At 34.2% G+C, this 27980-nt stretch overlaps 1 protein-coding gene across 1 annotated transcript in view; it reads right to left on the bottom strand.

Moving 5' to 3' along the window:
• LOC149785785 (uncharacterized) overlaps positions 1-27980 on the bottom strand; it is a 398918-nt gene that overhangs the window by 4120 nt on the left and 366818 nt on the right. Inside the window, exons 15-19 of the mRNA XM_089979704.1 lie at positions 18904-19053; positions 14777-14913; positions 9102-9181; positions 4472-4523; positions 1788-1928 (exon numbers count right to left, since the gene is read on the bottom strand). Coding sequence (XP_089835830.1) covers positions 1788-1928; positions 4472-4523; positions 9102-9181; positions 14777-14913; positions 18904-19053 — 560 coding nt within the window. The remainder of the gene's footprint in view (positions 1-1787; positions 1929-4471; positions 4524-9101; positions 9182-14776; positions 14914-18903; positions 19054-27980) is intronic.

Genomic DNA, 27980 nt, shown 5'->3' with positions numbered 1-27980 from the left:
AGCAGTTCTATTATCCACTGATTTTCTTTTTCAATGTGCAGAAAAAATTTGTCTTCATGCAACAAATAAAACAACAGAGGTGTCTGACTTCTGTTGCAAACATGCATGGCTACTTTATGATCTGATCTATTTTAATTTTTTTGTAATATATTGGTGATGAATGTATCATAAATGTATATGCATCAAATTATGCACTTAAATTATATTAGTCATGTACAAATTTTTAAGTAATATACTTAACAATGACTCTTTCTTATTTGTTACGAAAAAATTACAGAAATCAGCTTGAAACAAATTCCTGCATGTCTGCCTTATTTTGAAACTTTAGGTATCATACAATCTTCTGACTTTTATGTTTCATGCCCTGTCACTTGCATGCTCTTTGTTGGAGGGACCCCAACTATTTACATGACCTGCACTTCTATCACTACTATAAATTGAAACATTGTCTCACAAAAGTAAAGGGAAAATAGCAACACATCTGTGGTGTTACAGCCCTTTTCTCCTGCAGAAATAAGACATCTTTTGTTGTCTTTGCTTATTGGCTCTAAGGCACTTAGTTTTCTATCAAAAACCACTTTCTTCAGTTGCATTTTTTGTTTCAAGTTTGGTGTTTGGACTAATGTGTAAATTAGGACATTTCTGAGGAAGACCAGATATCCCTTAGCTTTAATATGCCTTTCTATGCCAATTTTATAGACCTCTGAGACCATGTGTCATAGTCTGACCACTGAATTTGCGAATAGTTACGAACATATCTCCTAAATAACTGTAACAGTTATAAATGATCACAATGGAAATTTCAATAATGCATGTCTCACATTTGCTTAGATATTACAGATACTATGTTCATTTGTTTGGTTGGTTGAAAGTTTCTTTTGTGTCTCGGTGAATTCATCCACATTATCATCAGTGAATTCATCCACATTATCATCAGTGAGTTCATCCATATTATCATCTCTAACAAATAACTTATTTACTTCATCCAGAGACAAATCTAATAAATCAAAAGTTCCTGCATCTGATACATGAGTGTACATTACTTGTTTACAAGTAGTTTATAACAGATAATACTATTTTTAGACATATGTGTCGTGCAGTAAGAAGCAGTGCAGTATTAAAATGTACTGCATGATTCTGATAATGTAAAAAAAAGAAGATAATGAGCATATAATAACAATGATATTGTGAACAGGACACAGGTCTAATAATGTGATAAAAATGATATTAAAAACAGGATACTGGTCTGATAATGTGGTAAACATGATATCAAGAACAGGATACTGGTCTGATAATGTGATAAAAATGATATCAAGAACAGGATACTGGTCTGATAATGTGATAAAAATGATATCAAGAACAGGATACTGGTCTGATAATGTAAAAATGATATCAAGAACAGGACACAGGTCTGATAATGTGACAAAAATGATATCAAGAACAGGATACTGGTCTGATAATGTGATACAAATTATATCAAGAACAGGATACTGGTCTGATAATGTGATAAAAATGATATCAAGAACAGGATACTGGTCTGATAATGTTATAAAAATGATATCATGAACATGATACAGGTTTGATAATGTGATAAAATGATATCATGAACAGGATACTGGTTAATAATGTGATAAAAATGATATGATAATAATTGTGAAAACCACTCTTTGTGGGTGGGGGAGAGATATCAGTTGTGGATGCATGGGTGACCTGATGGTAATTGGTGTTTAAGTAGGTATGAAGAGACAGACAGAAAGGAATGACAATGTGTAGTGTGGATTAAGTACCTGGTCCTTGTGGAATTTAACCCCAAAGTATCCATCTGTTAAATTCAGCGGCTGTAGGACCTGAAACACCCTCTGTCCATCCTGCAGAGGAATAACATATGTAGCTGGAAAGTATCCACACTTCCCATTCAAACTCCTCCCCTGCAGAACAACAATAGTTTACACAGAATAAAATAATTTCATTGATTCAAAGAACTAAAAGGTAAGTAAAGAAGTCAAACATTAAAATCTCATAAAGACAATAAGCATAAATCTGTTAAATCTTGACTTGATTTGTGCTTCAGGAAATGTGTGATATATTTATTCAGAATAAGTTTCAGTGCATCCTAATGGTAAAAAAATCAAAATATACAACAAGAAAAATCTGTAGAAAAGTCCACAAATCTTATTTGTGACATTGTAAATAGGTCTTTTCCATAACTTTAAAAGTTATCTCTCCTGAATTGTCACCAGATCAATTATGCAGTGAAATGTTTAGACAAAAAAACAAATAAAGGAACTTACAGTGGGTTTCTAAGCATGAAAACCAGTCAAATGAATCAAAGATAGTCCCTCCCTATGAATCAAAGTACATTCATGTGTTTCAAGAAAATAAGTAATCCGATTGTAGATGTTTCCAGTTTTTCAGATCAAATTACAAAATCAAGATCATGTACCCAGACTGCCTAAATATTTTACCCCTTTTTAAAACTGTATAAATTAAACAAAGTACATGCAGTTTTTAGGGAGCCATGATAGCTCAGTGGGCAGACTATAGGACTTGTAATTAGAAGGTTAGAGGTTTGATACCAACCCAGGCCAGCCTGGGTTGGCTGTTTATGTGTGTTCTGGGAAAATGCACTTACCTCCCATTACATTAGCATGTTATATCAAATGTCTTCAAAATGCTGTTAAAACAAACAAAAACAAAAGAAGAGTCCCCCTCAAGGGGTTGTCCCCCTCAATGGGTCATCCCCCTTAATGGGATTGATGCTCTACTGGCTGAGAAGAATTCAAGACAAGACCATTTCTTCCTTTCAACTGCTGGTTGTTAAAACCATCTCTGATATTCTTCAGCAATAACAAGATTTTCAAATTAGCTGCTATGGTCTATATATTTGATGTTGCCTTGGTGGACATATTATTCCATGTCACTAGATTTGCAAAATTTTCATTTACAACCAGCAAGGCATCATGAAAAGTTTTCTGGTGGGAAGCCCATGCTGATATGATTTTCTGCTTAGAAAAAGTCATGGTAACACGATTTTCAAGATGGTGTTATGGACATAGCAGATTAGCACCATTTCTATTTAGTACCAACTTGACATTATAATATTATAATATGTCTTTTGGTGAAGCACAATGTCGAAATGACCAGCCATCTATGACAAGTGGTAATAATGAGATTTTCAAGATGGCTGTACCACCTCTATCTCAAAATGAAGATGAATCCAAAGTTTAAAATAACCCACTTAACTCTTATGAAAATTGTGGGAGTACAATGATTTGTCAATATCTTTATCTTATGATGATGACCATAATATGTAATAAGTTTCACAGCAATCCACTAAAAACTGCATGAGTATTGGCATTCAAAAAATGCTGCCGTACATTCCACCCAGCTGCAAGTCAAAAAGGGCATTAACTCTTGTAAAAATTATGGAAGCAAAAAGATTTGTCAATATATATATCTTTAGATGATAACCATTATACATACTAAGTTTCACAACAGCCCATACAAAAAATCTTCAAGAAAAACTGTGGAAATAGTTGCACTAATGATATTGTGTCAAACACTGCATTAAGGCATAAAATGAAAAGAGCAATAACTCAAATAAATTGAAGTGGAGAACTTAATATTTACCGAGTTTCATTACAATCCATCAAAAAGTATGAGACCATGTATGCTTACAAGACTGGATCATCACTGCATTTAAGATGCAAGACAAGAAGAGCACTTAACTCGAACAAAAGTTGCATCATACACAGCACTTAAGATAAAAGACAAAAAGGTCAATAACTCTAACATATTGCATGATACACTACATCTAAGCTACAAGACAAACAGAAGCAGAGTGATTTGTAAATATGTGCATCTTCAGTTTAAATCTACCAAGCCTCATGGCAATCCTTTAGCAGCTACAGAGCTAACTGATAATGAAATTGTGTCATGCACTCCATTAAGCTACAAGAAAAAAAATGCAGTCAATCTAACAAAAATTGCAGGAACAAAGTGATTTGTCAATATGTACATCTTCAATGATGACTATAATATTTAAAAGTTTCACAGCAATCCATCAGAAACTGAAGGACTAACAGTTAGTGCACTAAAAGAATGTATGAAAGACTGCAACAGAAGAAAAACAGGAATAACTTAAATAAAAATTGAAGGAGCAAAGTGAACTGTCAGTATGCATTTCTTCAGCTGATACCTGACCAAGTTTCAAGGCAATTAAAAAATACATGCCAGACTCATATAGACGGATGGATGGATGGATGGAAGAATAGACATATCAGATAATTCTACATCCCATCTCTGTATATAGGTATCACAACTGATGTTTCAAAGACATTATTTTATGGATTTTCTGCAATAGTTCACTCTGTTATGTTCTGCCAAATGACTGTATGCCATTATGGCTTAAAAAGGAAATTACTCCTATACATGCAAAGTGCTACTTATTGAAAGCATCAAAGAAGCTTACCTTCCACCAATCCTTTTTGGAACTGTTTGTAACATTAATTCTCATTCCAGCTCTGAAAAATTTACCAATAATAATAATAAATTTATCTAAGCTGGCACAAAGAAAACAAAGAATATGCAGCAATACAAATTTTCTGAGTCAGCACACAGCAAATATGACTATATATATATATATATATATATATATATATATATATATATATATATATATATATATATATATATATATATATATATATATATATATATATGTGTGTGTGTGTGTGTGTGTGTGTGTGTGTGTGTGTGTGTGTGGTTTTTTTTTATAGGGAAAGGTCAACAGAAATGATAATTTGTCAAGGTAATTGTTTTAAGATAAGTCATGAGTTGTCAGATTCACTGTATATATATATACATACAGTGAAACTCCTCAAACTGAAACATCAGTACAACAGAATATATTGAAAGCATTGAAGGAGAAAACCTTCCATCAATCCCAGATTTTAATTTTTCACCTAATTCAAGCTAGGAAATATATTTAAGGTGCTAAATTCCTGACACATGCTGAAACAGATTAATTATGGTTAGCAAGAACAGGAATTGGCTGATCTGTGAGACAAAGACCAGGAATTGGTAATACTGAATGCAGGAAATTAAAATTTTTCAAGGTCTCATCCGTATGAAGCTGGCAGGTCCCTAAATTCCATCATTCTAGTCCCCATTTCTGTATGAAGCTGGCAGGTCCCTAAATTCCATCACCTTAGTCCCTATTTCTGTTGACCTTTCCCTATCAAAAACATGGAATTTGATTAAAACTATGCAATGCCTACACTGCATAGTTGAAGTTGCTTTAAACAGGGGCTATCAAAATAAAGTGATCATTGTATGAAATCCTACCTGCCTGATATTGATAAACAGATTATTGATCTTCTCAATTTGTCTTGAAATTAGCAGATGCATGTGCCAGATTTACAGCTTACAACCTGGACATTCTTTATATTGAATGGTCAAATGATCCAAATCATGTGGACTCTGTTCTACTTATGTCAGAGGTCATTTACAAAGAATCCATGTATGGAAAATGCAACAGAATATTTTGACTGTGTGTTCTTCAGCAACACCATATTATATTCTTACAGCAACACCATATTATATCCATACAGCAACACCATATTATATCCATACAGCAACACCATATTATATCCATACAGCAACACCATTTTATATCCATACAGCAACACCATATTATATCCATACAGCAACACCATATTATATCCATACAGCAACACCATATTATATCCATACAGCAACACCATATTATATCCATACAGCAACACCATATTATATCCATACAGCAACACCATTTTATATCCATACAGCAACACCATATTATATTCATACAGCAACACCATATTATATCCATACAGCAACACCATATTATATCCATACAGCAACACCATATTATATCCATACTATTATTTGAAAAAAGTGAATTATCTTAAGATAAAACAAAATACAGTATCTCAGCTCAAAACAAATGTACAGCCCCTGCCCAAAATAAAAATAATGTTATTGGTAGTACCTTATATTAGGTTAGTTTGCTATGTGAATGTTAACGTTTGCATAAGCTGTAATCTTTGTCCATGTGGTCCTAGTAACTTTGGCAGCAGCTCTTCAAAATCTTCCAGTCCCAGAGGTTGAAATCCTCAGCTGTGATATTGTCATTGGTAATACTGCAGCAAGTGCTGCCCTGAAGGCCACTTACATAATGGGCAAACGAATCTGATTAGTTGGTGGGGTTACAGCAATAAGTGCATCTAGTTACTATCACTGGGATTCAACACTAGACTTTCAAAACATTGGACATTTTGCACTTTGCATAATAATGACACTATCACTGTCCGTGGCACTGTTTTTTTTTATATTAACCTATATGCAAGATATGGTAATAGAACATTGGCAGTATTTTCAATCAATGTAAACTGTGTCTTTTAAAGGATAGATAATAGCAGCACTACCATTCTAGACAATGCCTCACAAGGAAGCCTTACAACTAGCTAAATTGCATCTATGTTAGCCACCGGAGACACAGTAGATCTGAGGGCGAAAACACTAATGCACAGTTTATAGAATTTTCAGCCTCTCTGACCATCTACATAATAACAACTCATCACATATCTTAAAACAATTACCTTGGCAAGTAGTCAGGGAGCAACCAAACAGAGATGGGGAATATGAATCATTGATGCTGCCTGCCAATCCTGAAATTGTCATTAATCCTCTTTTGGTTTAATGCACTTAGACTGGACAGAATTCATTCCATTTTCTTATGGTTAACTGTTTGGTTTGGTGCCTCCACTAATTACATATATGTTTCAATTCAACCCCCATGGAGTTCCTAGGGCAAAATAAAACATTAGGAATTCTGGATGCCATTCAAACTTTACATAACAGTTATTCCCTGTGGATAAAGCACATGTTAACTGTTGTTCTGTGACTGTGTGTTTGTAATCAGTTTCAACTTGGGATCAACATATAATCAATTCTCATACTATGGAATGAATTGTTATGTATATTTAATTTTTATGATTCACTGGAAATACAAGGTGCTCATCTATAATATTCTTGGACTGGAACACTAATTTTGGAATTATAGTACATTCAAGCAAGAACATATTTAGATTATATTATTTTGAGATATCAAAAGGATCATGGTACATAACCACAATCCATGCCAATGGCATAATAGCATATTAGAGACACAGCAACAAATTCAATACTGGAACTTATTTGGAATACCACTGGAATTCAATTTGAACTTAATACATTTGAACTTGTGATAGAAGTTTTAGAACTATTTGGGATTTATTTCACAATACTGTAGGATCTTTTTAAATTTTCACTTTGTATTCTAGGGATGTGATGTGATGTGATTTGGATTTTTAACTTTAACAATTTTTCAGTCATATCACTATGATGTCTGCGATGTGGCAGTTTATAGTGATGTCTAGCACTGGGAATCATGCTGCAAACATGTAGCATTATGTCCCACCCAGTCATATTATCCTGACACCAGGCAGACCAGTCCAAAACTAACCTCTTAATGCTGAGCACCGAGTGAGACAGCTGTTAGTACCATTTTTGTAAGTCTTTGGTATGACTTGGCCGGGGATTAAACCCACAACCTTCCACATCCAAGGCAGATGCTCTAACCATTAGGCCACCGGAGCGGTGTATTCTAGGGAAACAAATCATTTGTTGAATTTGACAAAACATGTTGTTTTTTGCTCTTTTCTGTTACTTAGTAATATAGCAAAATGTCTTTTTAATGGCTGGAAACTAACTTTCAGCAGCAGGTGAATACTCATTATAGAATGAATAACATATTAATATTCACCTTCACTGGATACAAAAATTTGCTTAGGTCCCCTCCCTGCTGCTAAACCTGTACAATACACTGTACATAAGTACATACAGCATTCATTAATGAACAGTGGTAAACCTGTATAAGGCATTATAGATGAGTACATGCTTCATTCATATAAAGAATATATGTGAACCCATATAAGGCAAGTGTAATAATGTGAAAATAAAAGGCCTCCAAGTGAGGGTGAGATGCATAGTCAATAATATTAAAATAAAAGGCTCTGAGTGTGTTGCATAGTTAGTAATGTTAAAATAAAAATCAGTAAAAATTTACACATCACCATTGGTGTAAAAGATTCCAATCTGATTCATTTTGTTTAGTATGATTACATACCTACATAAGCTCCATGCCATGTTTCCCTTTTTTCTTTGAAATTGTACATTGCTGCATAGAGATTCATCTGTAGGTTTCTTTATTACCTTAAATTCATGCCATCCACAATGTTTGGTCAAGGAAAAAACTCTACAAAAAGGTTTTTCTGCATAATAAATGTTTTCGTGAGTCACAATGACCCTGACTTTTGACCTTGACCCCAAAAGTCAGAAGGCTTCTTCATTACTTCAGGTGCACTGCCATTGTGTATCCTTGGTACCATTTCCTTTGCATAAATATAGTCTGTAACTTGTTAAAAGTGCCCTTAAAACCAATAAAACAAGAGTTCTTTCATGGGACTGAGTGGAAAGAATTTCCAGGAATTCAGTATAAAACTGATTTCTTCCTTATAACTGACAAGTGTGGAAACCATCTCTGATATTCTTCAGTAATAACTTTTCAAATTGCTGCTGTGGTACACATAATAATGTCAAATTGAGACCATTTTCATTTATGACAAAGTGGACATTATTAGAAGTACTTTGTTGAAAAACCCACGTCATCATGATCATCCATTCAGGAGGAGAAGTGACAACAGTATTTTTAAGATAGTCATGGCAGCCATATTGGTTGCACAACTGGTACCATCTTCATTTAGGACCAGCAAGGTATCATAAAAGGTATATTGCTGAAAACCCCATGCTGATATAGCTATCCATTTGGACAGGAGTAGAGATAACAATATTTTTAAGATATGACCCATCCATTCAGGAGGAGAAATAAAAAGAATTTAAAGATGGCTGCTGTGGTTGCCATACTGGATGTAAGATTGTCACCATTTTCATTGAAGACCAGCTGGACATAATAAGAAGTGATTCTGAATCTTTTTAGTTTTGTATGTTTAAGTACTTACATCAGATCCATGTCATCTTTCTCTTTTGCTTTGAAATTGTACAGTGCTACATAGAGATTCATCTGTTTCTTCTGACTTTTCTGAAATGAAATCCTTGGATTGTTATTGATATAACTGCTATCTCATAAATCTATATATTGTTTTAAATATTACCGACATCTATTATCCTATCATGAGAAAAGGAGGCAGTTTCCATGTAACTCAAGTATGAAAACAGAAAATTATCTACAAATAAACATGCATATTATTGCAAAAAACATGAATGGATTTTGTTAAGTAGTAAATTAAATTGATGTGTGTGTTTAGATTAAAGGAAATTCATGAAACTTATCAAAAAATGCAATGATTTAAAACTTAGGCTTTAAAAAAATTGTTTATTTCTGCATAATTCCAAAGGACAATAGCACTCATTTCACATAAGCAGAATACAATTATAAACAAGAGTACCATGAGTGGCACATTTGATATCTGTCTAATGTTTAACAGTCCTCAAGGCAGGTGCTAGTGGAGACTGGCTGACTGGAAATTACTGATAAATATATCCCAATGACCTAGATCTAAGATCATGGCATGCAGTCTTGAAATAAACTTACTGTGCAGAAACCATAATTTTCTTATTGGGGATGCCATAACCATGACTCTTGATCCTTAGACCAAAAAGTATATATGTTTCCTTATTACCCAAAGGGCATGCCATCCAAAGAGTTTCATCAAGGAACAAACTCTGGAGCAAAAGTTAATCTGCAAAACCATTTTTTTCTTGAGCAACAATGACCATGACTTTTAACCTTTTGACTCCAAAATATCAATAACCTTCTTCATTACTCCAAATGCACTGCCTCACTGTATCCTTGGGCAATGTACTTAGCTCCCATTTTCCCATTGCATGGTCTAAACAATAACTTGCTAAAAGTGCCCATAAAACCATTAAAATCATTAGTCTCTCAAAGGAACTGATGGTGTATCGGTGAAAAGAATTTCCAAGAATTCAAGGTAATACCATTTCTTTCTTTTTTTTTACTGTTGAGTGTGGAAATATTCACTGATATATTCTTCAGCAATAGCAAGATTTTCATATTAATTGCTGTGGTACACATAATGCATGTCAACTTAGCACTATTTCCATTCAGGACAAAGTGGACATCATTAGAAGTCTTTTGGTGAAAACCCCATGTCATAATGATCATCCATTCAGGCATAGTAGTGACAACAATATTTTTAAGACAGTCATGATGGCAGCCATACTGGATGTATGAATGGCACTATTTTCATTTAGGACCAACCAGATATCATAATGCTGAAAATCCCAGGCTGACACAGCTTTCCATTTGGAGAGGGATTGAGATAATACTATTGCTTCAGGAGTAGCAATAACAAGATTTTCAAAATGTAGTGCCATTGTGGACAACAGATTAATACTATTTTCATTTCAGACATCATAATAAGTTGTCTAGTGGAAATCCCATATTAGTATGACCTTCTGATCAAGCAGACCTGTGATAATGGTTTTTAAGATGGCTGCCATGTTAGGCATACTGGGATGTCTGATTGGCATCATTTTTATTTAGCATCAAAAAGACATCACGAGAAGTCCTTAAGTGACAATCACATGTTACTATGATCATCCATTCAAGAGGAGCAGCAAAATCAAGATCTTCATGAATACCACAGCCAAAATTGGATGTCTGAGCAGCACCATATTAATTTAGGATCAACTAGACCATGGCATAAATGTGTGTAAAATTTCAAGGTAATCCTTCATGCAGTTTATTAGGAGTAGTGATAACTTTTGTTAATGGATGGACAGAGGAAAGCTATCAGGTGACAGATGATGCACAATTAACAACAGAACATCATATAAGCTATCCTTGTTTATGACCAGTAGAGCTAACAAAAGTCCCTTGAAGGCATTGAAACTCCATTATCCAAAAAGAGTATCCAGGAATTCCAGATAAGACCATTTGTATTTTAAGTGCTGAGTACCATATTTTATATTCTTGAATAATACAATTTTCCAATTACCTCTTTGGTACTGATGGTGGATGTAAGATTGGCACTATTTTCATACAGGACAATATATACATCATTAGAAGACTTTGGGTGTAAACAATGTGTGCATGTGACTTTCCATTCAGGAGAATTAGTGTCAAGGTTTCAATATATTCAGTGTGGCAGCCATTTTTGAGGTTGGAATGGCACCATTTTTATTCAAGACCAACCATATTTCATAATTATCATTCTAGTGGAAACTGCATGTTGATATGACTTTTCCTTTAGGAGAAGCATCAATAACAAGATTTTCAAGATGGCTGCCATGGTGGCCATGATGGATGTCAAATCATTACAATTTTCGTTTGATTCCATCTGACATAATAAGGATTCTGTTGAACACCAATGTTGATACAGTATGACTTTCCAACTGGGAGGAGTAAGATATCCCAGTACTTTGGTGGCCATACTGGATATCAGATCAGCACAATTTGTATTTAAGACTAACTAGACATCATAAAAAGTCTTCTTGCAAAATCCCACGCTGATATGACTTTCCATTCAGAATGTTTGATTTAGTTTAGTTTGGCTGATTTAAATGGCACTTTTAACACATTTTCAGGGTTTGCCGCTAACTTTTTCAAGTGGGAAGCCATCAGGACTTCCTGCTTTTGCCAACAGGTGGTCCTTCTGACTAATAGAAGGCCTTTTCATTTATTGTTATACTTACTGCAAAAATGTGTAATCTATACAATAAAATAAAACATATAAAGGTTGTTATTTATTACAGTTATTTCATCAAAGGTTTACATGCTATGTTTTGTTAATACTGAAAATCTTGTGTGTGGTATTTATTATCATCATCATAATCAACATCATCACCATCTGTTCCCACTGGAACAATCTTTTTCATCTATAAAAGGCTCCCCTTTTCAGAAACATAACAGATTTTGGCCTGCAGAAAAGCCAGGGGCTGCCTTCGATCTCGGCCTTCTTTTGTAAGCTATTCCTTTTGTGGCTCTCTGACGAGTCATAGTTCTGACTGTATCAATTTTAAAGTGTTAGCAGCAAACTACAAATGTTCCCACTGTATCATACGCAGAACAAACTGAACATGCCATCTCCTTAAAATCCTGCTTCCAAGTATCTTGGAAGTTTCATTCTCTTTTGGTATTGTCATGCACATGTTGTACTTTGAGTTTTTCTTCCTTTTTTTCTTCTTTTTTTTTGACAACGAAGATACATTATCAAAAAATGTCCACATTTTTCAAACACGCTAAAATAAAAAAGTCAATAGCTCTTATATGATTAATAAGTATGCCCCCAAATGACAATTCACAGTAAGCAACAAACGACATTGAAAATTTGGTTAAAATGGTGTAGACGTGATCTTTATTTTGTTTTAACTTCACTTCATTTTTGATTTTCTCTGTGTTTGACAAGTTTATGATTAAAAGAAAGATTTTAACAATCCTCTAACATAGGATCAACATGTTTTTAATATCCACAATTTAAAATAGGAGGCCCAATAGACCATCCAGCTTTTGGAAAGTGGTGGTCCTTCTTAAAGTCAGGTGGACTCAGGCCAGTGGACCAGTGTTAGCATCAAACCCTGATTATTGGCTATGTCATGTTGAGGAAATGGAACCTCAGTGTCTCTCACAAGGACATACCCAGACAGTTCACCTGGGCTTGTATGGGCAGGTACTGAACCCATAACCCCTTGATAAGGAGTCTGATGCAATAACCAATAGAGCTGTTATGGTTCCCCCATTCAGAAGGAGTAGCAATAAAACAGTGCTGGCCATACTGGATATTATATTGGTTCAATTTTCAAGGAAATCTAACACAACATCATAATAAACCTTATAGTCAAAATAGTATGGATATGTGCATCCACTGAGATGGAGTAGAGACAACAAAATGTTCAAGATGGCTGCTACAGTTGCCATTCTGCATTTCCACTTGACATTATTTTCACTTAGGACCAGGAAATCATAAAAAGTCTTCTTATGAAAACCCAATGTTGTTACGTCTTTCGGTTCAGAATTAGTAGTGATAAAACATTTCAAGATGGCTGCTAAGGTGGCTATATTTGACAGCAGATAAGTACCATCTTCATTTGGGACCAACTAGACATCATAAGAAGTCTTTCAGTGAAAACCACATGCTGATATGACCATTCATTCAGACAAACTAGTGACAGCAAGATTTTCAAGACGTTCACTGTGGTGACCATATTGGATGTGTGTGCTGTACCTTTATCATTTAGAACCAACTAGTCATCATAGAAATATTTTAGTAAAAGCCCCATGCTGATACAATCATTCAGGAAGAATAGTGATACGATTCTCAAGATGGCTGCAGTGGCAATCATAGTGGACATCAGATTGGCACTATTCGCATTTAGGATAGATATATACAGAAGTCTTCTGGTGAAAATCCCATGTCAATAAGACTTTCTATTCAGGAGAAGTGGCAATAACATTATTGTCAATATGGCTTCCATCTTATGTCGTTTTGTTCAAGCAGAGTAGCATTAACAAGATTTTCAAAATGGCTACTGTGGTGGCCATATTGGATGTCAGATTGGCACCATTTGCATTTAGGATCAACTAGATATCTACAGAAGTCTTTCAGTGAAAACATCATTCTGACAACAGGTCATCCCATAAGCTGTTTTGGTCTATGAAAAGTAGAGGTAACAAAAGTTATTCCAAGTACAAGCAATCCACAAAGTTTGGCATCTGATACAGAACTAATGCTTAAACCATTTTTCTTCTTTTAGTCACTATAACCTTCACCTATGAGCTTATGACCCCCTTGATTGGCAGGCCCTGGACTTAGGCTAAGTGCAAAATTATCCACTGTTGATGGTGGAGAACTCAAGATATTGTAGGGGAAACTAATTTTCTTCTTTCAGTCTTTGACCTTTGATATTTTTACTAAAAATCAATAGGGATCTTGCTTACCCCAAGTGCAAGCCATTCACAGAACTTATAAATTGTAGATGTGAACAGCTTAAGTTATTGTGCAGAAACAAAATTTGTAATAGACAGCCGGACTGATGGACATATCATGATGTAATATGCTCTAATAAATATGGTAAAATCAATGAGAATTTAATATAACATTCCTTGTCTGGTTTATAAAATAAAAGATCATTTTCGGTACTGTATTGAAATATCATCCATACAGGAACAAAGTGACTGTCCAAGGATTAGCTCCCCTTATTATGCTGGTCCTGGACTTGTTTCAGCAGGACCATAACTTATACAGATGAGCTGACATTCAATCTCCATCTAGGACTTAGTGGTCAGCTTACCTATTGCAAATGACACTTCATGGACAGGTTAGAGGATATTCTAAGACCTGCACAGTACAACCTTTCTTTAAATTTACCAGACACATGGGAATGGAAGAATTTTAGTCCTAGAGTGGAAAAGGCTGCTTAAAGGAGACAAAATTAATGTGAAAAATGACAGCTGGGAAAAACCATACAACAGTTTCATATGAGAGGTAGTTTTAAATACTTCAAACTATACTTCTATTAATTACTTCATCATTAAATCAAAACTTATTCAATTATACTCAAGCATGAAAGGAAAAGCTCAGAGGAAGCATGACTTATGAATGGAGTAATAAGCTGGATTAAAAATACTAGTTATATATCCCACACAATTTACCGGTGATCCTTTTGGGGATGGTGAGTAACTTCGATTTTTTCTCTCCTCCATCTCTAGAGAGCTTGCCTTCAATGATGCAAACTTCTTGCGCAGGCTGCTTGCAGAAAACATCATCTTATCTTCAGGACTGGTACTACCTATTGTCATTTAGTGAAAATTTCTGATTAGTTTAAATGTTCAAATTAAATTACATTCACTTATATATGAACTGATCACAATATCATTTATTTATTGGAAACCATGTCCAGGAAAACTTTCAAAGTAATCCAAAATGTTAAATAAATGGATACTACTTTCAACCAATTTATTTTGTGGATATTCATTTTGTTCATTTTGAAAAAATTACATTTTTATTCTTTCTTAACCAATTAGATTGTGGAATAGGTTACTTCTGTTGTCACTACACATTTCTTTTGTTGGTTGGGTTTTAAATTTATGGTTAGTAGCAAACAAGAAATCACCCAAATTTGTACCCCATGCAAATATAATGGTGAATTCATAGTAGCTTGAATTAATTTGTTCCCATCAAGTTACTTTATACTGTAATGTTGGTATGTCTTGGGACAGGAAAAAATATTATTATTTTGTGTCCCAACACATGTTTGCACATAATAAAATATGAAATATTTTTTTATGTCCATACACTTATAGAGACAAAACAAGACAAAACTGGCATGATCGCATATGTCACACAAAAGTGACCAGCTCCTGTTATGTTACTATGTCAGTTAACTGTTATAAACTAAAAAGATACTAAGTCAAACGATATAGTATGGATTCAAAGATAGAATTGCACTGTCTAGCTATACTTCAAGGATTCAATATTTATTTACCTTTACGCTTTATTTTTTATGTTTTACAGAATTTTAACATCTTTACCATTAATCTTGTAGGGTTTATGCTTATACTGATAAGGAAGGTTTTATCTTCCTAAAGTTTTCTGTGCAATTCTTGATTTTAAATTTTTTTGACCTTTACTTTAAATTTGCACTATACAGCTATTATTATTGTGCAGAGGTGCTGTTAAATGCTATTACATACATACATACATACATACATACATACATACATACACGCATGCATGCTACATATTTATGTGTGTGTGATTTGGATTTTTGATGAAGCTTTAACAATTTTTCAGTCACATCACTATGATGTCTGCAATGTGGCAGTTTATAGTGATGTCTAGCACTGGGGTGTCATGTCGCAGACATGTAGCATGATGTCCCACCCAGTCACATTATCCTGACATAATGGCCAACCTGTCCTAACACTAACCTTTTAATGCTGAGCACCAAGCGAGGCAGCTGTTAGTACCATTTTCATAAGTCTTTGGTATGACTCAGATGGGGATCAAACCCACAACCTCTCGTATCCGAGGCAGATGCTCTAACTACTAGGCCACTGGTGTGGTACATACATATGTACACACACACACACACACACACACACACACACTGACTCATGCATAAATGGTTGGTTGCTGGGTACTTAGATGTGGTTTGAAATCCACAAAAATGAATGAATTTATTATAAATTAAGTACTTACCATTATTCACCACTTGTCCACTTTCAGTTTTGTTAAAAAATCATTTTCTTTTGTTTACTTTATATTATCACTGCTAACTCACCATGCAAAGTATCAACCAATGCATGAAACATTCTCTTTTTTTGGGGTACATACATTAGGGTACATACATTGGCATGCTGCTATTGGCATTCACCTATTTCTAACTTTGAATAAGCACAACATTCTTAAACCTAGCATGCTCACTACAACAGTTTTATCTCACAACTAGATCAAAGGCAAAATATGTTGGGACTTATTTCTGCTAATAAAAATAATTTCCAATTAATTCACTAGTGATCAATCAAAGCAGATTCTGCCAACTGCCAACTAGAGAATTAATTATATTTTTGCATCTGCAGTAGATTCTAATTCCTAAATGACAGAGGGTCACATCTAGCTGAAACCAAATGCATCCTATGAATTGGTCTATAGAGCTTTATTCTCTTTTATCTTTCTTTCCAAGCTAAAAACAAGCTGTCCTCCTGAGAGTTTTAACCTCTTTGAGAAATGAAAATGTGATAAAAATAGTTGCAAATATAATTCATATTCAATTGCTCCAAACAACACATAGCTTTCTTATTGTGCCATCAAACAACATCAAGTATTTTCCGGAGGTGTACATTGTCCCATGTACAAACTAACTATATCCTAACCACTGTAAGGGTACTTTTCAGTACTCAACCATTACAGTAATACTACAACAACAACAACAACAACAACAACAACAACTGTAAGGGTATCATTACTGTTAAATGAATGTAAGGGTATCAGTACTTTTAACTGGATGTTACCATATCAGCTTGCTAAGAAGTACAACTACAAGCAATATTTCCACACATTTGGTCAAAACGACATTATGTTAGATGCTGGAATTCTGGTGAACCCTTGTAAAAAAAGGAGGTTTCTATCAAGATTTGTGATTTGTTTTAGAAAACTGATCAGCATTAAGAAAATACAACTTGTCATGCTTATACTGTCAACAAATCCCTGGTCACCTTTTTCTGGAAAAATAAATGCAATGAAATATAACGTGAGAAACTAGTTTAGACAAATTCAAAGAAGCTGCCAAAATTTTATCAAAGAGTGAGCTCCCCCTTGTCACCAAAATAATTGGGGAATAGCACCCCCACACCAAATGCATGTGTATGTGTGGGGAGAGGCCATAGTTCAGTATTTACTTAATATTCATTTAACCATCTCTCTTTCTGCATCCTCCATTTTTTTTAAAGTTCTACTGAAATCTTCAAAGATGTCTCCTTTAGCTGAATAGATATTAATTTCTTGATCATTTCTCTCCAATTATCTGTTCCTTGTCTGTGTATAAAATTGTTTTGTGCTGAGAATCCCTTTTAGGGTTTTTAAGTCCATCACTATCTTAGTCTGCTTGTTCAGATTGGGGTATTTTGATCACATGAATATCCTTTCCTTTTCTTTACTTTTTAGATCACATTTTATAAATTTTCTTATTCCTTATTGCTAGGTAGTTTTGTAGCATAAGATCCCTCAGTGCTGAATTGATTGAAAAAAGAAATGGAAATGGCAATCTACTTCAAATTGCCTGTACTTTAATTAGGTTTGGTATTCTGCCCTTCTACATTTAATTTCAAAACACCACCCAATAAAGGGTTGACCGGCATGCTGTCTGTTTTTGTCCATCCTGTTTGTACATTAGACTCGCAATCAACATCATTTTCAGGATTAAAATAACTCACTGAATATTTTCAGTTACACTATTCAAGTTCCATTAATCTGATACATTTCAAAACTCTAACAATAGTTATTATCATCACTATCATCAGCCAATATTTCCCATATGAAATCAGCATCTGATGATGAACCCTAATTAAAAATTGTTGACTGCACAAAGTACATTTAATATGCATGACTTTAAACCAATTTTTGGGAGTTCTCACACATCACCGCCCTCCAAGTGTGTGAATTCATAAAATTTTTGCATGACTTGTGCACTCACATACACACATTAACATCTCTGCAAAATAGACTATTCTCTAAAGTCTTCAATATGCCACACATACGTCAACATTGATCAATTTTATCAACATATGCCACACATACATCAACATTGATCAATTTTATCAACATATGCCACACATACATCCACATTGATCAATTTTATCAACATATTTCCACTCAGTAAAACATAGGTTTAAAGTTAAAGAATTACAAGTTTTAAAAAGTTCTTCCCTCTTATTTTAGGCAAAATTAAAGAAAGTAAATGTCAGGTACAACATTTTTTTAGAGGTTTTATTAGGAGGCCTGCAAATGCTCAAAAATTCATTAATTTATAAGAAATACAAAAATGGAATAAGTAATGCCTAAATTGTCATTTGAGAGAGTTTTGAAATAAATTGACAAACAGTGTTTCCATGCATTTTTTTTCCCCAAGATGAAATACTGTAATAAAAGTTTTCATGACAAACTGACACTCAGTTTTCTTTTTCATTCTTGGTACAAGAATTTCTGTAAAATCAAGCAACATATTTTTCCAACCTCAACTTGCTACCCTTACTGATGTTAGTAAAAAGCAAAGTATCACCTCCAAAACAAGTGTTAGTAAAGGAACTGCTTTTCTTTTTTGTTGACTCATCTATACCAAGGAGATGTTTAGGTGGCTCAGGTGTATCCAGGGAAAAGCTTTTCATGCGAGCATTCAACTTCTTGCGTCTTGCCTTTGGACTATGGGAAGCTGCAGATGCAAAATGAGAGCACTCTATTAGTCTAAAATACATGCATATGTAAAGAATATAGCAAAATGAAAATGTTAATAACATTAGTCTAATACTAACAGCAGCAATTTATAACATCAGTCTAATACTGACAGCAGCAATTTATAACATCAGTCTAATACTGACAGCTGTTGTGTATCAAATCAGTCTAATACTGACAACAGCAATGCATAACATCAGTCTAATACTGACAGCTGCTGTGTATCAAATCAGTCTAATACTAACAGCAGTGATGCATAACATCAGTCTACTACTGAAAACTGCTGTGTATCAAATCAGTCTAATGCTGACAACAGCAATGCATAACATCAGTCTAATAGCAGCAGTGTATCAAATCAGTCTAATACTGACAGCAACAATGTATAACATCAGTCTAATACTGACAGCAACAGTGTATCAAAATCAGTCTAATACTGACAGCAGCAATGCATAACATTAGTCTAATACTGACAGCAGCCGTGTATCAAATCAGTCTAATACTGACAGCAACAATGTATAACATCAGTCTAATTCTGACGGCAGCAGTGTATCAAAATCAGTCAAGAATACTGACAGCAGCAACGCATAACATTAGTCTAATACTAACAGCAGCAATATATAACATCAGTCTAATACTGACAGAAGCAGGTATAAAATGTAAATCAAATGCAGATCTAATATTAAAAGTAACACCCTGAAACATTTTAAACTCACTATAATACAGATGCAAAGTTAGAAGTGTTACAGTAACATACTAAAAATCAAAGCTACCTACATTAATTTTTTTTATATACTACTATGTTCTCATAAAAATATAAATGCATGCATACACAATATACATTATTATCTAAATACTTGATTATATGGGTATCAACCGTCATTACTGTATATACACTGCTGCTGTCATGGGTATCAACCGTCATTACTGTATATACACTGCTGCTGTCATGGGTATCAACCGTCATTAATGTATATACACTGCTGCTGTCATGGGTATCAACCGTCATTACTGTATATACACTACTGCTGTCATGGGTATCAACTGTCATTGCTGTATATACACTGCTGCTGTCATGGGTATCAACCATCATTACTGTATATACACTGCTGCTGTCATGGGTATCAGCTGTCATTACTGTATATACACTGCTGCTGTCATGGGTATCAGCTGTCATTACTGTATGTACTTGCTGATAAGTCAAGTCCCACTGCAAAACACACCAACCTGGATCAGCCAATGCATAATGAACCAGCAGACCATGGGTCCATGCAGCATATTAGGAATGGTCAATAGAACAAAGAACATAAACCCTGATATGCTGGTACATTACTAACGACAGATCAATGGTTTATGTTGTTTTCATTTGGTTTGAACTTACAGAGTACATACAGTAGGTTTTATAGACATATGACTATGATTCATTTTTGCCAAGATCCTGATATTTAAATTTTGGCCACCAATATTCAGAATCAAATTATGCTTTGAACTAATTTTTAAATATTTTTCAAAAGAACAATTTCTGCAAGGAATACGCATAGTTCCTCTTCCAGTACCACATCAATAATTCCTTTGCTGTAATTTTTATTAGCAACTTGCTTACAAAGGAATTTTGTAAAAGTCATAGCTGGAACAACCAAGATCGAATATACTGGCAAATATTAAAAAATAAAATATTTGGACATTTAGAATTAAATTATTCCTTTTGTGAATTCCAATCAAGCAGCATAAAACATCTGAACATGGACATAGTCACAGATTAATTCAAGTCCATCCAAATTTTCATACCCATCGCCAAGCACCGAAATATGCAGCCATGTATGGTCCCTACACGCCAAACATACATTTACATATTAGTCTGTACTACTCTACAGGAATGTGTTTAAAGATAAAAATCATCATCACCACCAATATCATCAAAATCATCTATATTATTACCACTACAGAATGTCACCTATTCAACCACCTGCCTTCTGCTCAGTACATGACCATCCGAGATCATTTACATCAGATGTGTCCATCCTGTGACCTGTGGGCCACATATAGCCCAGTCCGTCACATTGTGCAGCCCATGGTCATGTAGGCAGTCTATTAGAAAATATGCATTTTAATTAATACTTGTTCCATTTTTCTGTTTTGCCTTCTGATTATGTTTTACATATCTATCACAATATGCAACTTATTTAACAACATCATTACAACCATGTAATAAGAATGTTATTAAAATCGTGTAATAATCGTTTTGGATTTTTGTATCTAATTATTCAATTGTTCCAGCTCATCTGACCCACAACCTTATGCATATTATCTGTTTTGGTCCCCAGCCAAAGAAGTGTGTGATTTGGATTTTTAACGTAGCTTTACAATATTTTTAGTCATGTCACTATGATGTCTGCAGTGGGGCAGTTTACAGCGATGTCTAGCACTGGGCCATCATGCTGCAGACAAGTAGCATCATGTCCCACTCAGTTACCTTATCCAGACACTAGGCCGACTAGTCCAAGCACTGGTTGGAAGTTTGACACCTCTGATTTTATATGACTATTTAAGGCTTTATCTGTATATTTAAGTGGAAATATGTCACAAAAAGACCACCAACAAAATCCACAAACAATTAACACAATTTATAAACAGCTGGATAAAAAATCTTCAAATGTTTAAAAATACATGAGTTGATGATAGCTCTAAGAAACCTTCCACCACAAGCATCAATCATTGTATCAACAGAAGTTTAAAATCATTCATTTAACAGAGAATTTACAGACTAATTTGTCAACACCACTGCCACCACCAGCATGATCATCGTTAATCATTATTGTTGCCACTGTCCTTATCATCCTTGTTATTATAACAAGGGCAAAAAAATGATCAAACTTTATGAACCACTGTATGCAAAGATAGCTGCATCTGGTACAATATCATGTTCAGATATTCTTTCTTGTGTCATCTTTAAATGATCCGATTATGTTCAACAATAATAGATGATAATTGTTTTGCATAAGTCTCCACATAAATGTCTCAAGAAGTTGTCAGGCTATTAAAAAGTTTCCAATATTTTCTGTAGAAATGTCTTCCAGTATTGTTGATTGCATACATTATGAAAACAACCATTTTGAGGTTTCTCTATTTTTTTACAATCTTCATTCATATTTGATTGCACATTAGCACCATTGTACAATATTGAAAGATCTTTATGCCAGGATGCTTTCTGTCAAAATTGGTTATATTTTGGTTATATTTTGGTGAGCCACTTTTTAAAAATATAGTTCTGTAAATGTTTTTTTCTACTTCTAGTAATTGTCGCCATATTTGTTGGCAGATGGAATCATTTGTATCAATCTAAAATGTCTTCAAGCTAAATTGCTTTTCATTAAATTTAGGTAAATTCTGTTCAGCAATTTCTTGGTATAATTTTGTAAATGTTTTTCTATGTTATGAGGAGCAGCCATGCTTGATGGGAGATCTGCACCATCTGTATAAACTTAAAAGTCCTTCAAGCCTGAAAGCTTTCTGTCAAATTTGGTAAATTTCCGATGAGTGGTTCTAATAAGTCATTTAAAGGATTTTCAACTTTTACAGTGGTGGCGATAATCAGTGGTGACTGGCATCATTTCTACAAATTTTAAAACCCTTCATGTCAGGATGCTTTCTGTTAAATATGGTCAAATTCTTAAAGGGGTTTATGAGAAAATGTGACTTAGAAGATTTTATATTTTTAACTATGAGCAGTTACATCTGATAGCAGGTCAACATTATTTGTAAAAAACTGAGAGCCCCAGGATGCTTGCCATCGAATGTGGGAAAATACTGAAGAGCAGATTTTCAGAAGTCATTTCATGGTTTTGCTACTTTAGTAATGGTGTCCATGTATGATGGCAAATCAACATCAATTGTTCAAAACTGAATACCTCTACGTGAAAATGTTTTCCATCAAACCCAGAAAAATTCTGGACTGGTGTTTGAGAAGTTACTTAAATGTTCTTATATTATTAGCAATGTTGGTCATATCTGATGGTAAATGGCCATCATTCATACAAATTTCAAAGCCCTCTTTGTGTAAATTTAGTCAAATTCTGGATAAGAAATTTTGAGAAGAAATCATTAAAGGTAGTTCCCTTTTTGGTAATAGTGGATCAGCATCATTCATAAAATTTGGAAAACCTTTAATCCCCTTGTTGATTTAAATTGATCTGGTGTTTTTTAAGCAGTTAAAGAAAAGCAAATGAAGATGGATGCACAAAGCATGATTGTTGTTATTGTTCTAGGGTTTAACGCCATTTTTCAGCACAATATAGGCTATACATGGTGTCCAGTATAACTGGTGGAGGAAGAACCCTGGAAAACCCAGGAAAGAACTACCGACCCACGAGCAGCTACTGGCAGGCTTTCCCATGTACCCACACTAGCCAAGCCTTGGACTCTAACCCACGCAGACAGAGGTGAGATGGCAGTGATCCGGAACGGTGAGCGCTTTAGACCATTGCGCCACTTGGGGCCCCCCACAAAGCATGACAAACAATGGAAGATGGACAACTTAGATAGGGCCATACCACAAGCTTACTTGGCCTCATGTCCAAGTGAGCTAAAAAATCTTCTTTAAGTGTGTAATGCAATGCATGAAAGGTGGTATGGTAAAGCCATTAACAGTTATGCTACATATATAAAGTTTTAAACTGATTTAAAGTTTGTCTGATGAAAAACTCAAATTATCTGCTCAAACACAAGTGCTGTCATTCTCTCCCGCAGGTGTCTTGAAAACTGGAATGTTAATTTTGGCATGCCTTGTGAGACTATAACTTTTTTAATAGTATCTTATGATGTCAAGAACTCTAATTTATCATAAAGTAAGAATGCACAATACCATTTAAGCAAAGTAACAAAATCAGCATAATGGCAAGCTTCAAGAACCCACTGATTAGGGACGGGCTTGTGCATTACCATCCATACTTGCTCATAAGACAAGTCTAACTGCAAACAACAAAGATCCTGATCTGCCATTGCATAATGCATGTGCAGATCAGGGTCTATGTTGTTTGTTCTACTGAATACTCCTCACAAACTGCACAGATTCAAATCTGCTGGCACATTAAGCAATGGCAGATCTGGGTATGTTCAGTTTGCAGTTGGCCAAATCTTGTAAGCGAGTATGTATTGCACACAATTATTCCTTGCATGTCTATGCTGCTAATTTGTTGTGCCAAAGTGAAGATGCCAGCTGGAATTTCTATATGCAATTACTTTCACATGAAAACTGTTACCAATTTATATTCTAAAGAAGATTTCCTAGTGTCTTTGCAATTTGTCCAATTTTTTTTAAAAAAGTAATACATTTCACTCAAACCTCCATTTATTGAGAACTAGTTGAGGGTGCCTCAATTGGAGTATCCTCTGCCTTTTCCATAAAATCAAGAAGGAAACCTTGGATGTAATTTTTTGTGATTTAAATTTATGTTTGGAACTATTTTTATTCATACAGCACAAATATGGTGGCAGAAGGAGACAAAGTCGCCATTAGAACAATGTCAGCTTTTTCTGTTGGAACACGTGGTTAACTATACCAGTAGCAAATCACCAAAGCCAAAAAATTTATCAATGATATATCCTCAGCATTTTCTGTCAAGTCAACAAAGAAACCAGAACATATTCACCAGCAGTCAGAACTATAGCTGAAACAATTTTGTTTTAATGGCAGCAAATGGCAGCAGAAGGAGACAAAATCAAAACCAGAACAATGCCGACCTTGTCAGACACAACATATCTAGTACACAAAACCAAAGGCAAATCACCAAATCCAAGAAATTTATTTGTATTTTCTACAACTAAATCCAAGGTTATTTCTCATCTTGACAGAATCAATTGAGCAAATGCTCTAATTGAAAGTTGCCTTTAACAGAACAATTTCTTACTGACCAAATGAATTCAGGTTGCCATGTCATCACCTAATAAAATTACAATCAATCAACTGTTGTCTTGAAAGTATGCACTTTATATATAAATTAAAATTGCATGAAAGTTGGTGAAATCAGCAGAGACACTTTTAAATACTGATTCTGAATGCATTGTGCAAATAATTTGAACACTTATAAAAACATCTCCTGGAGTCTTTGCTTTGAGTGAGAATTTATTATTAAAACTACACAATCTTAAAAGTACCATTTCCCTTGGGCAAACACAACACTAATTAGACAAACAAAAAAACCCACAAAAATGTTGACATTCTCTGAATCTTGCCTTATCACAGGTCTTGACTCATATGTGAAAAGGAAAATATCTCCACATTCAAATGATATCTAATAGATTACCCCACAAAGACTGACAGCTAGTTGTGAACCAGCAAGTTCTTGATTCAGTTCACAAATCTACATAATTTTACACACAGGGCCAAGTCTCATAGTTTTAAACCAATGTCTACACTCCCAAACAATTTCATGATCTAGATCCCATTTAGTTTCAAGTCTGCATGGGGGTACCTGTGTTAACAACAAAAATCAACTTCCTTTGCAATGTTCTTGACTGACAACACGAAGGCAAAATTCGTAACTATTATGTGCTAGATGTTAAGCAAAGTTGATCTTTGGTGCCTGTGAAGGGTAGAATATGCACACAGATTTATTTTGAAGATGCAATCATCGACTTGGCACAGGGACAAGTAACTAGTACAGTCTTTCTTACCACAGCCATTTTTTACCTGGTCAGGATGAGAGGAGAACAAAAGGTTTTCCTAAGCGCTGCATATGATTACATGTATGTATGTATGTATGTATGTATGTATGTATGTATGTATGTATGTATGTATGTATGTACGTATGCATGCATGCATGTATGCATGCATGCATGCATGTATGTATGTATGTATGTGTGTGTGTGTGTGTGTGTATGTGTGTATGTATGTACACATCCATATATATATATATATATATATATATATATATATATATATATATATATATATATATATATATATATATATATATATATATATATATATATATATTTGATTTTCAGCCCAAGCAAGTACCTTGAAAAGAAATATTTCCAAGTGGTTAGTAGTTTTCTCATAGTACTTTGGTGATCCAAGATCACCTCTAACCTCTGCACTGAAAAGAAGACTACATACCAGTAAATTAGTACAATGCATTCAACAACCAGAGATGGAAGTCAACTCAGAATCAGAACCTGGAATGAAACTGGCACGCCCTCAGACATACCTGTTAGCCTAATAACCCCATTACATACAAGTAAATGATTGCCAAGACTAGTACCAAATAATTGGTCTTCCAATTACTGTCAATCAAGATAATTTCTTCTGTAATTTGCTTTTGTGAAGATAAAATCAAGATGATTTAGCAACAGCAGATATTACTTTTACAGACATAAGTACAGCTCCCACCCCACCCCATTATAATGCACCTCATTATAACACGATACAGGATGTAGCATGGTACTGCCATGGACCCAATGACCAAATTCATACAGTGTAAAACAATAAGGGTTTAAAGAAACAAGGCAAAACTTAGTCTTGTATCTACAATTCATTATCAAAACACCCTATATTGTGCTATTCTGAATATTTTGTCTCATATGATGTGCATTTTTTGGTATAACACAGTTTGGCACATAACACAGTTGGCAACAATGGACCTGAGACAATGATGTAATAACGAGTGACTACGATGTAATAATGAGCGAGAGCTGTAATCTTACCACTGGTTTATGAAACTTTAAATGATTTTCTGAAATTCTGCAATTTTCATTTCAGTTGCAGAGTGTGCAAAAGACTTGCATATTCCCAAGGATATGGTAATTGCACTTCCTAGGCAATTTGTTTTTTCTTGATCTACATTCTTTAGTCTCCTGTCAAAAGAGCAATTTATGATGCTACTTACATGTATTTAATTTATATTTGTGTTAGTTTTTTTATTTACTATATGCTTTGAGGTATGTAAAATTGTATTTGTAGCTGACCTTGTCCAAGTTCTACCTGACCAAAATCATTGATTTTTTATAAATTCTGTAAACAACTAATACATAGTTAATATTATTTCTGTGAGAGTATGTTGAATATTAGGATCATTATCAACAGAAGTAAATATATTCTATCTTGGTCTGCATCAAGGACATTGTGTTTACCATGTTGTTTATTATCATTTTAGTAACAGACCTTCTAATTATAATTATGATTTCTGTGTTATTATTTATTCCTGTGATAGCATCTGGGCAGAAATCATTTATATTGCTGTATTCTGATCTGATTTGGGTGAAATTATTATTATTCTCTGGAAATAGAAAGTGCTCAATACTATTTTTAGAAAGATACATTAAATGGGAATTATAGTGAATTCAAACAAGGAAACCTTTAATTATATTACTGTGATTCAACAAAAGTCTATTTGCACATCAATACAATTCAGGCTATTGGTACATTAGTACATTAGAGACTACCTGAAACTATAGGCACATGAACACCTTCAGCATTGAAAATTATTTGGAACACCACTAAAGATTATTCAGAACTTTATTCATTAGGACTTGTTTTAGCAATTCTAGGATTATTTGGGATTTGATTTGCAATACCCTAAGTTCTTTTAATGCATCACTTTGTATTCTAGAGAAACAAATCATTTGTTGAATTTTACAAAGTTTGTTGCTTTTCACTCTTTTTTATTATTTATTTTAAGGCCATAGAGTCCTAATATACTATTGGCCAACATGAGTACAGTATTTGATATATTTGCAGTACATTTCAGGATAATCTTGGTTTATCACTGGAGATTTAACATCAAGTAGCAACACAATTTTGTACAAGCTTTGCAAAGTTATAAAGTGTAATCTAAATTTGAATCATTCCAATTATTTTTGTATAATAATGGATGAAGTTACACTTTTTATTCTGCAGTTCCCGTGGATACA

Source organism: Sinohyriopsis cumingii, chromosome 13, assembly GCF_028554795.1.
Source record: "Sinohyriopsis cumingii isolate HCF-2022 chromosome 13, ASM2855479v2, whole genome shotgun sequence".
In the NCBI taxonomy this organism is placed as follows: Eukaryota; Metazoa; Mollusca; class Bivalvia; order Unionida; family Unionidae; genus Sinohyriopsis; species Sinohyriopsis cumingii.
This window is presented reverse-complemented; position numbering and strand designations above follow the sequence as displayed.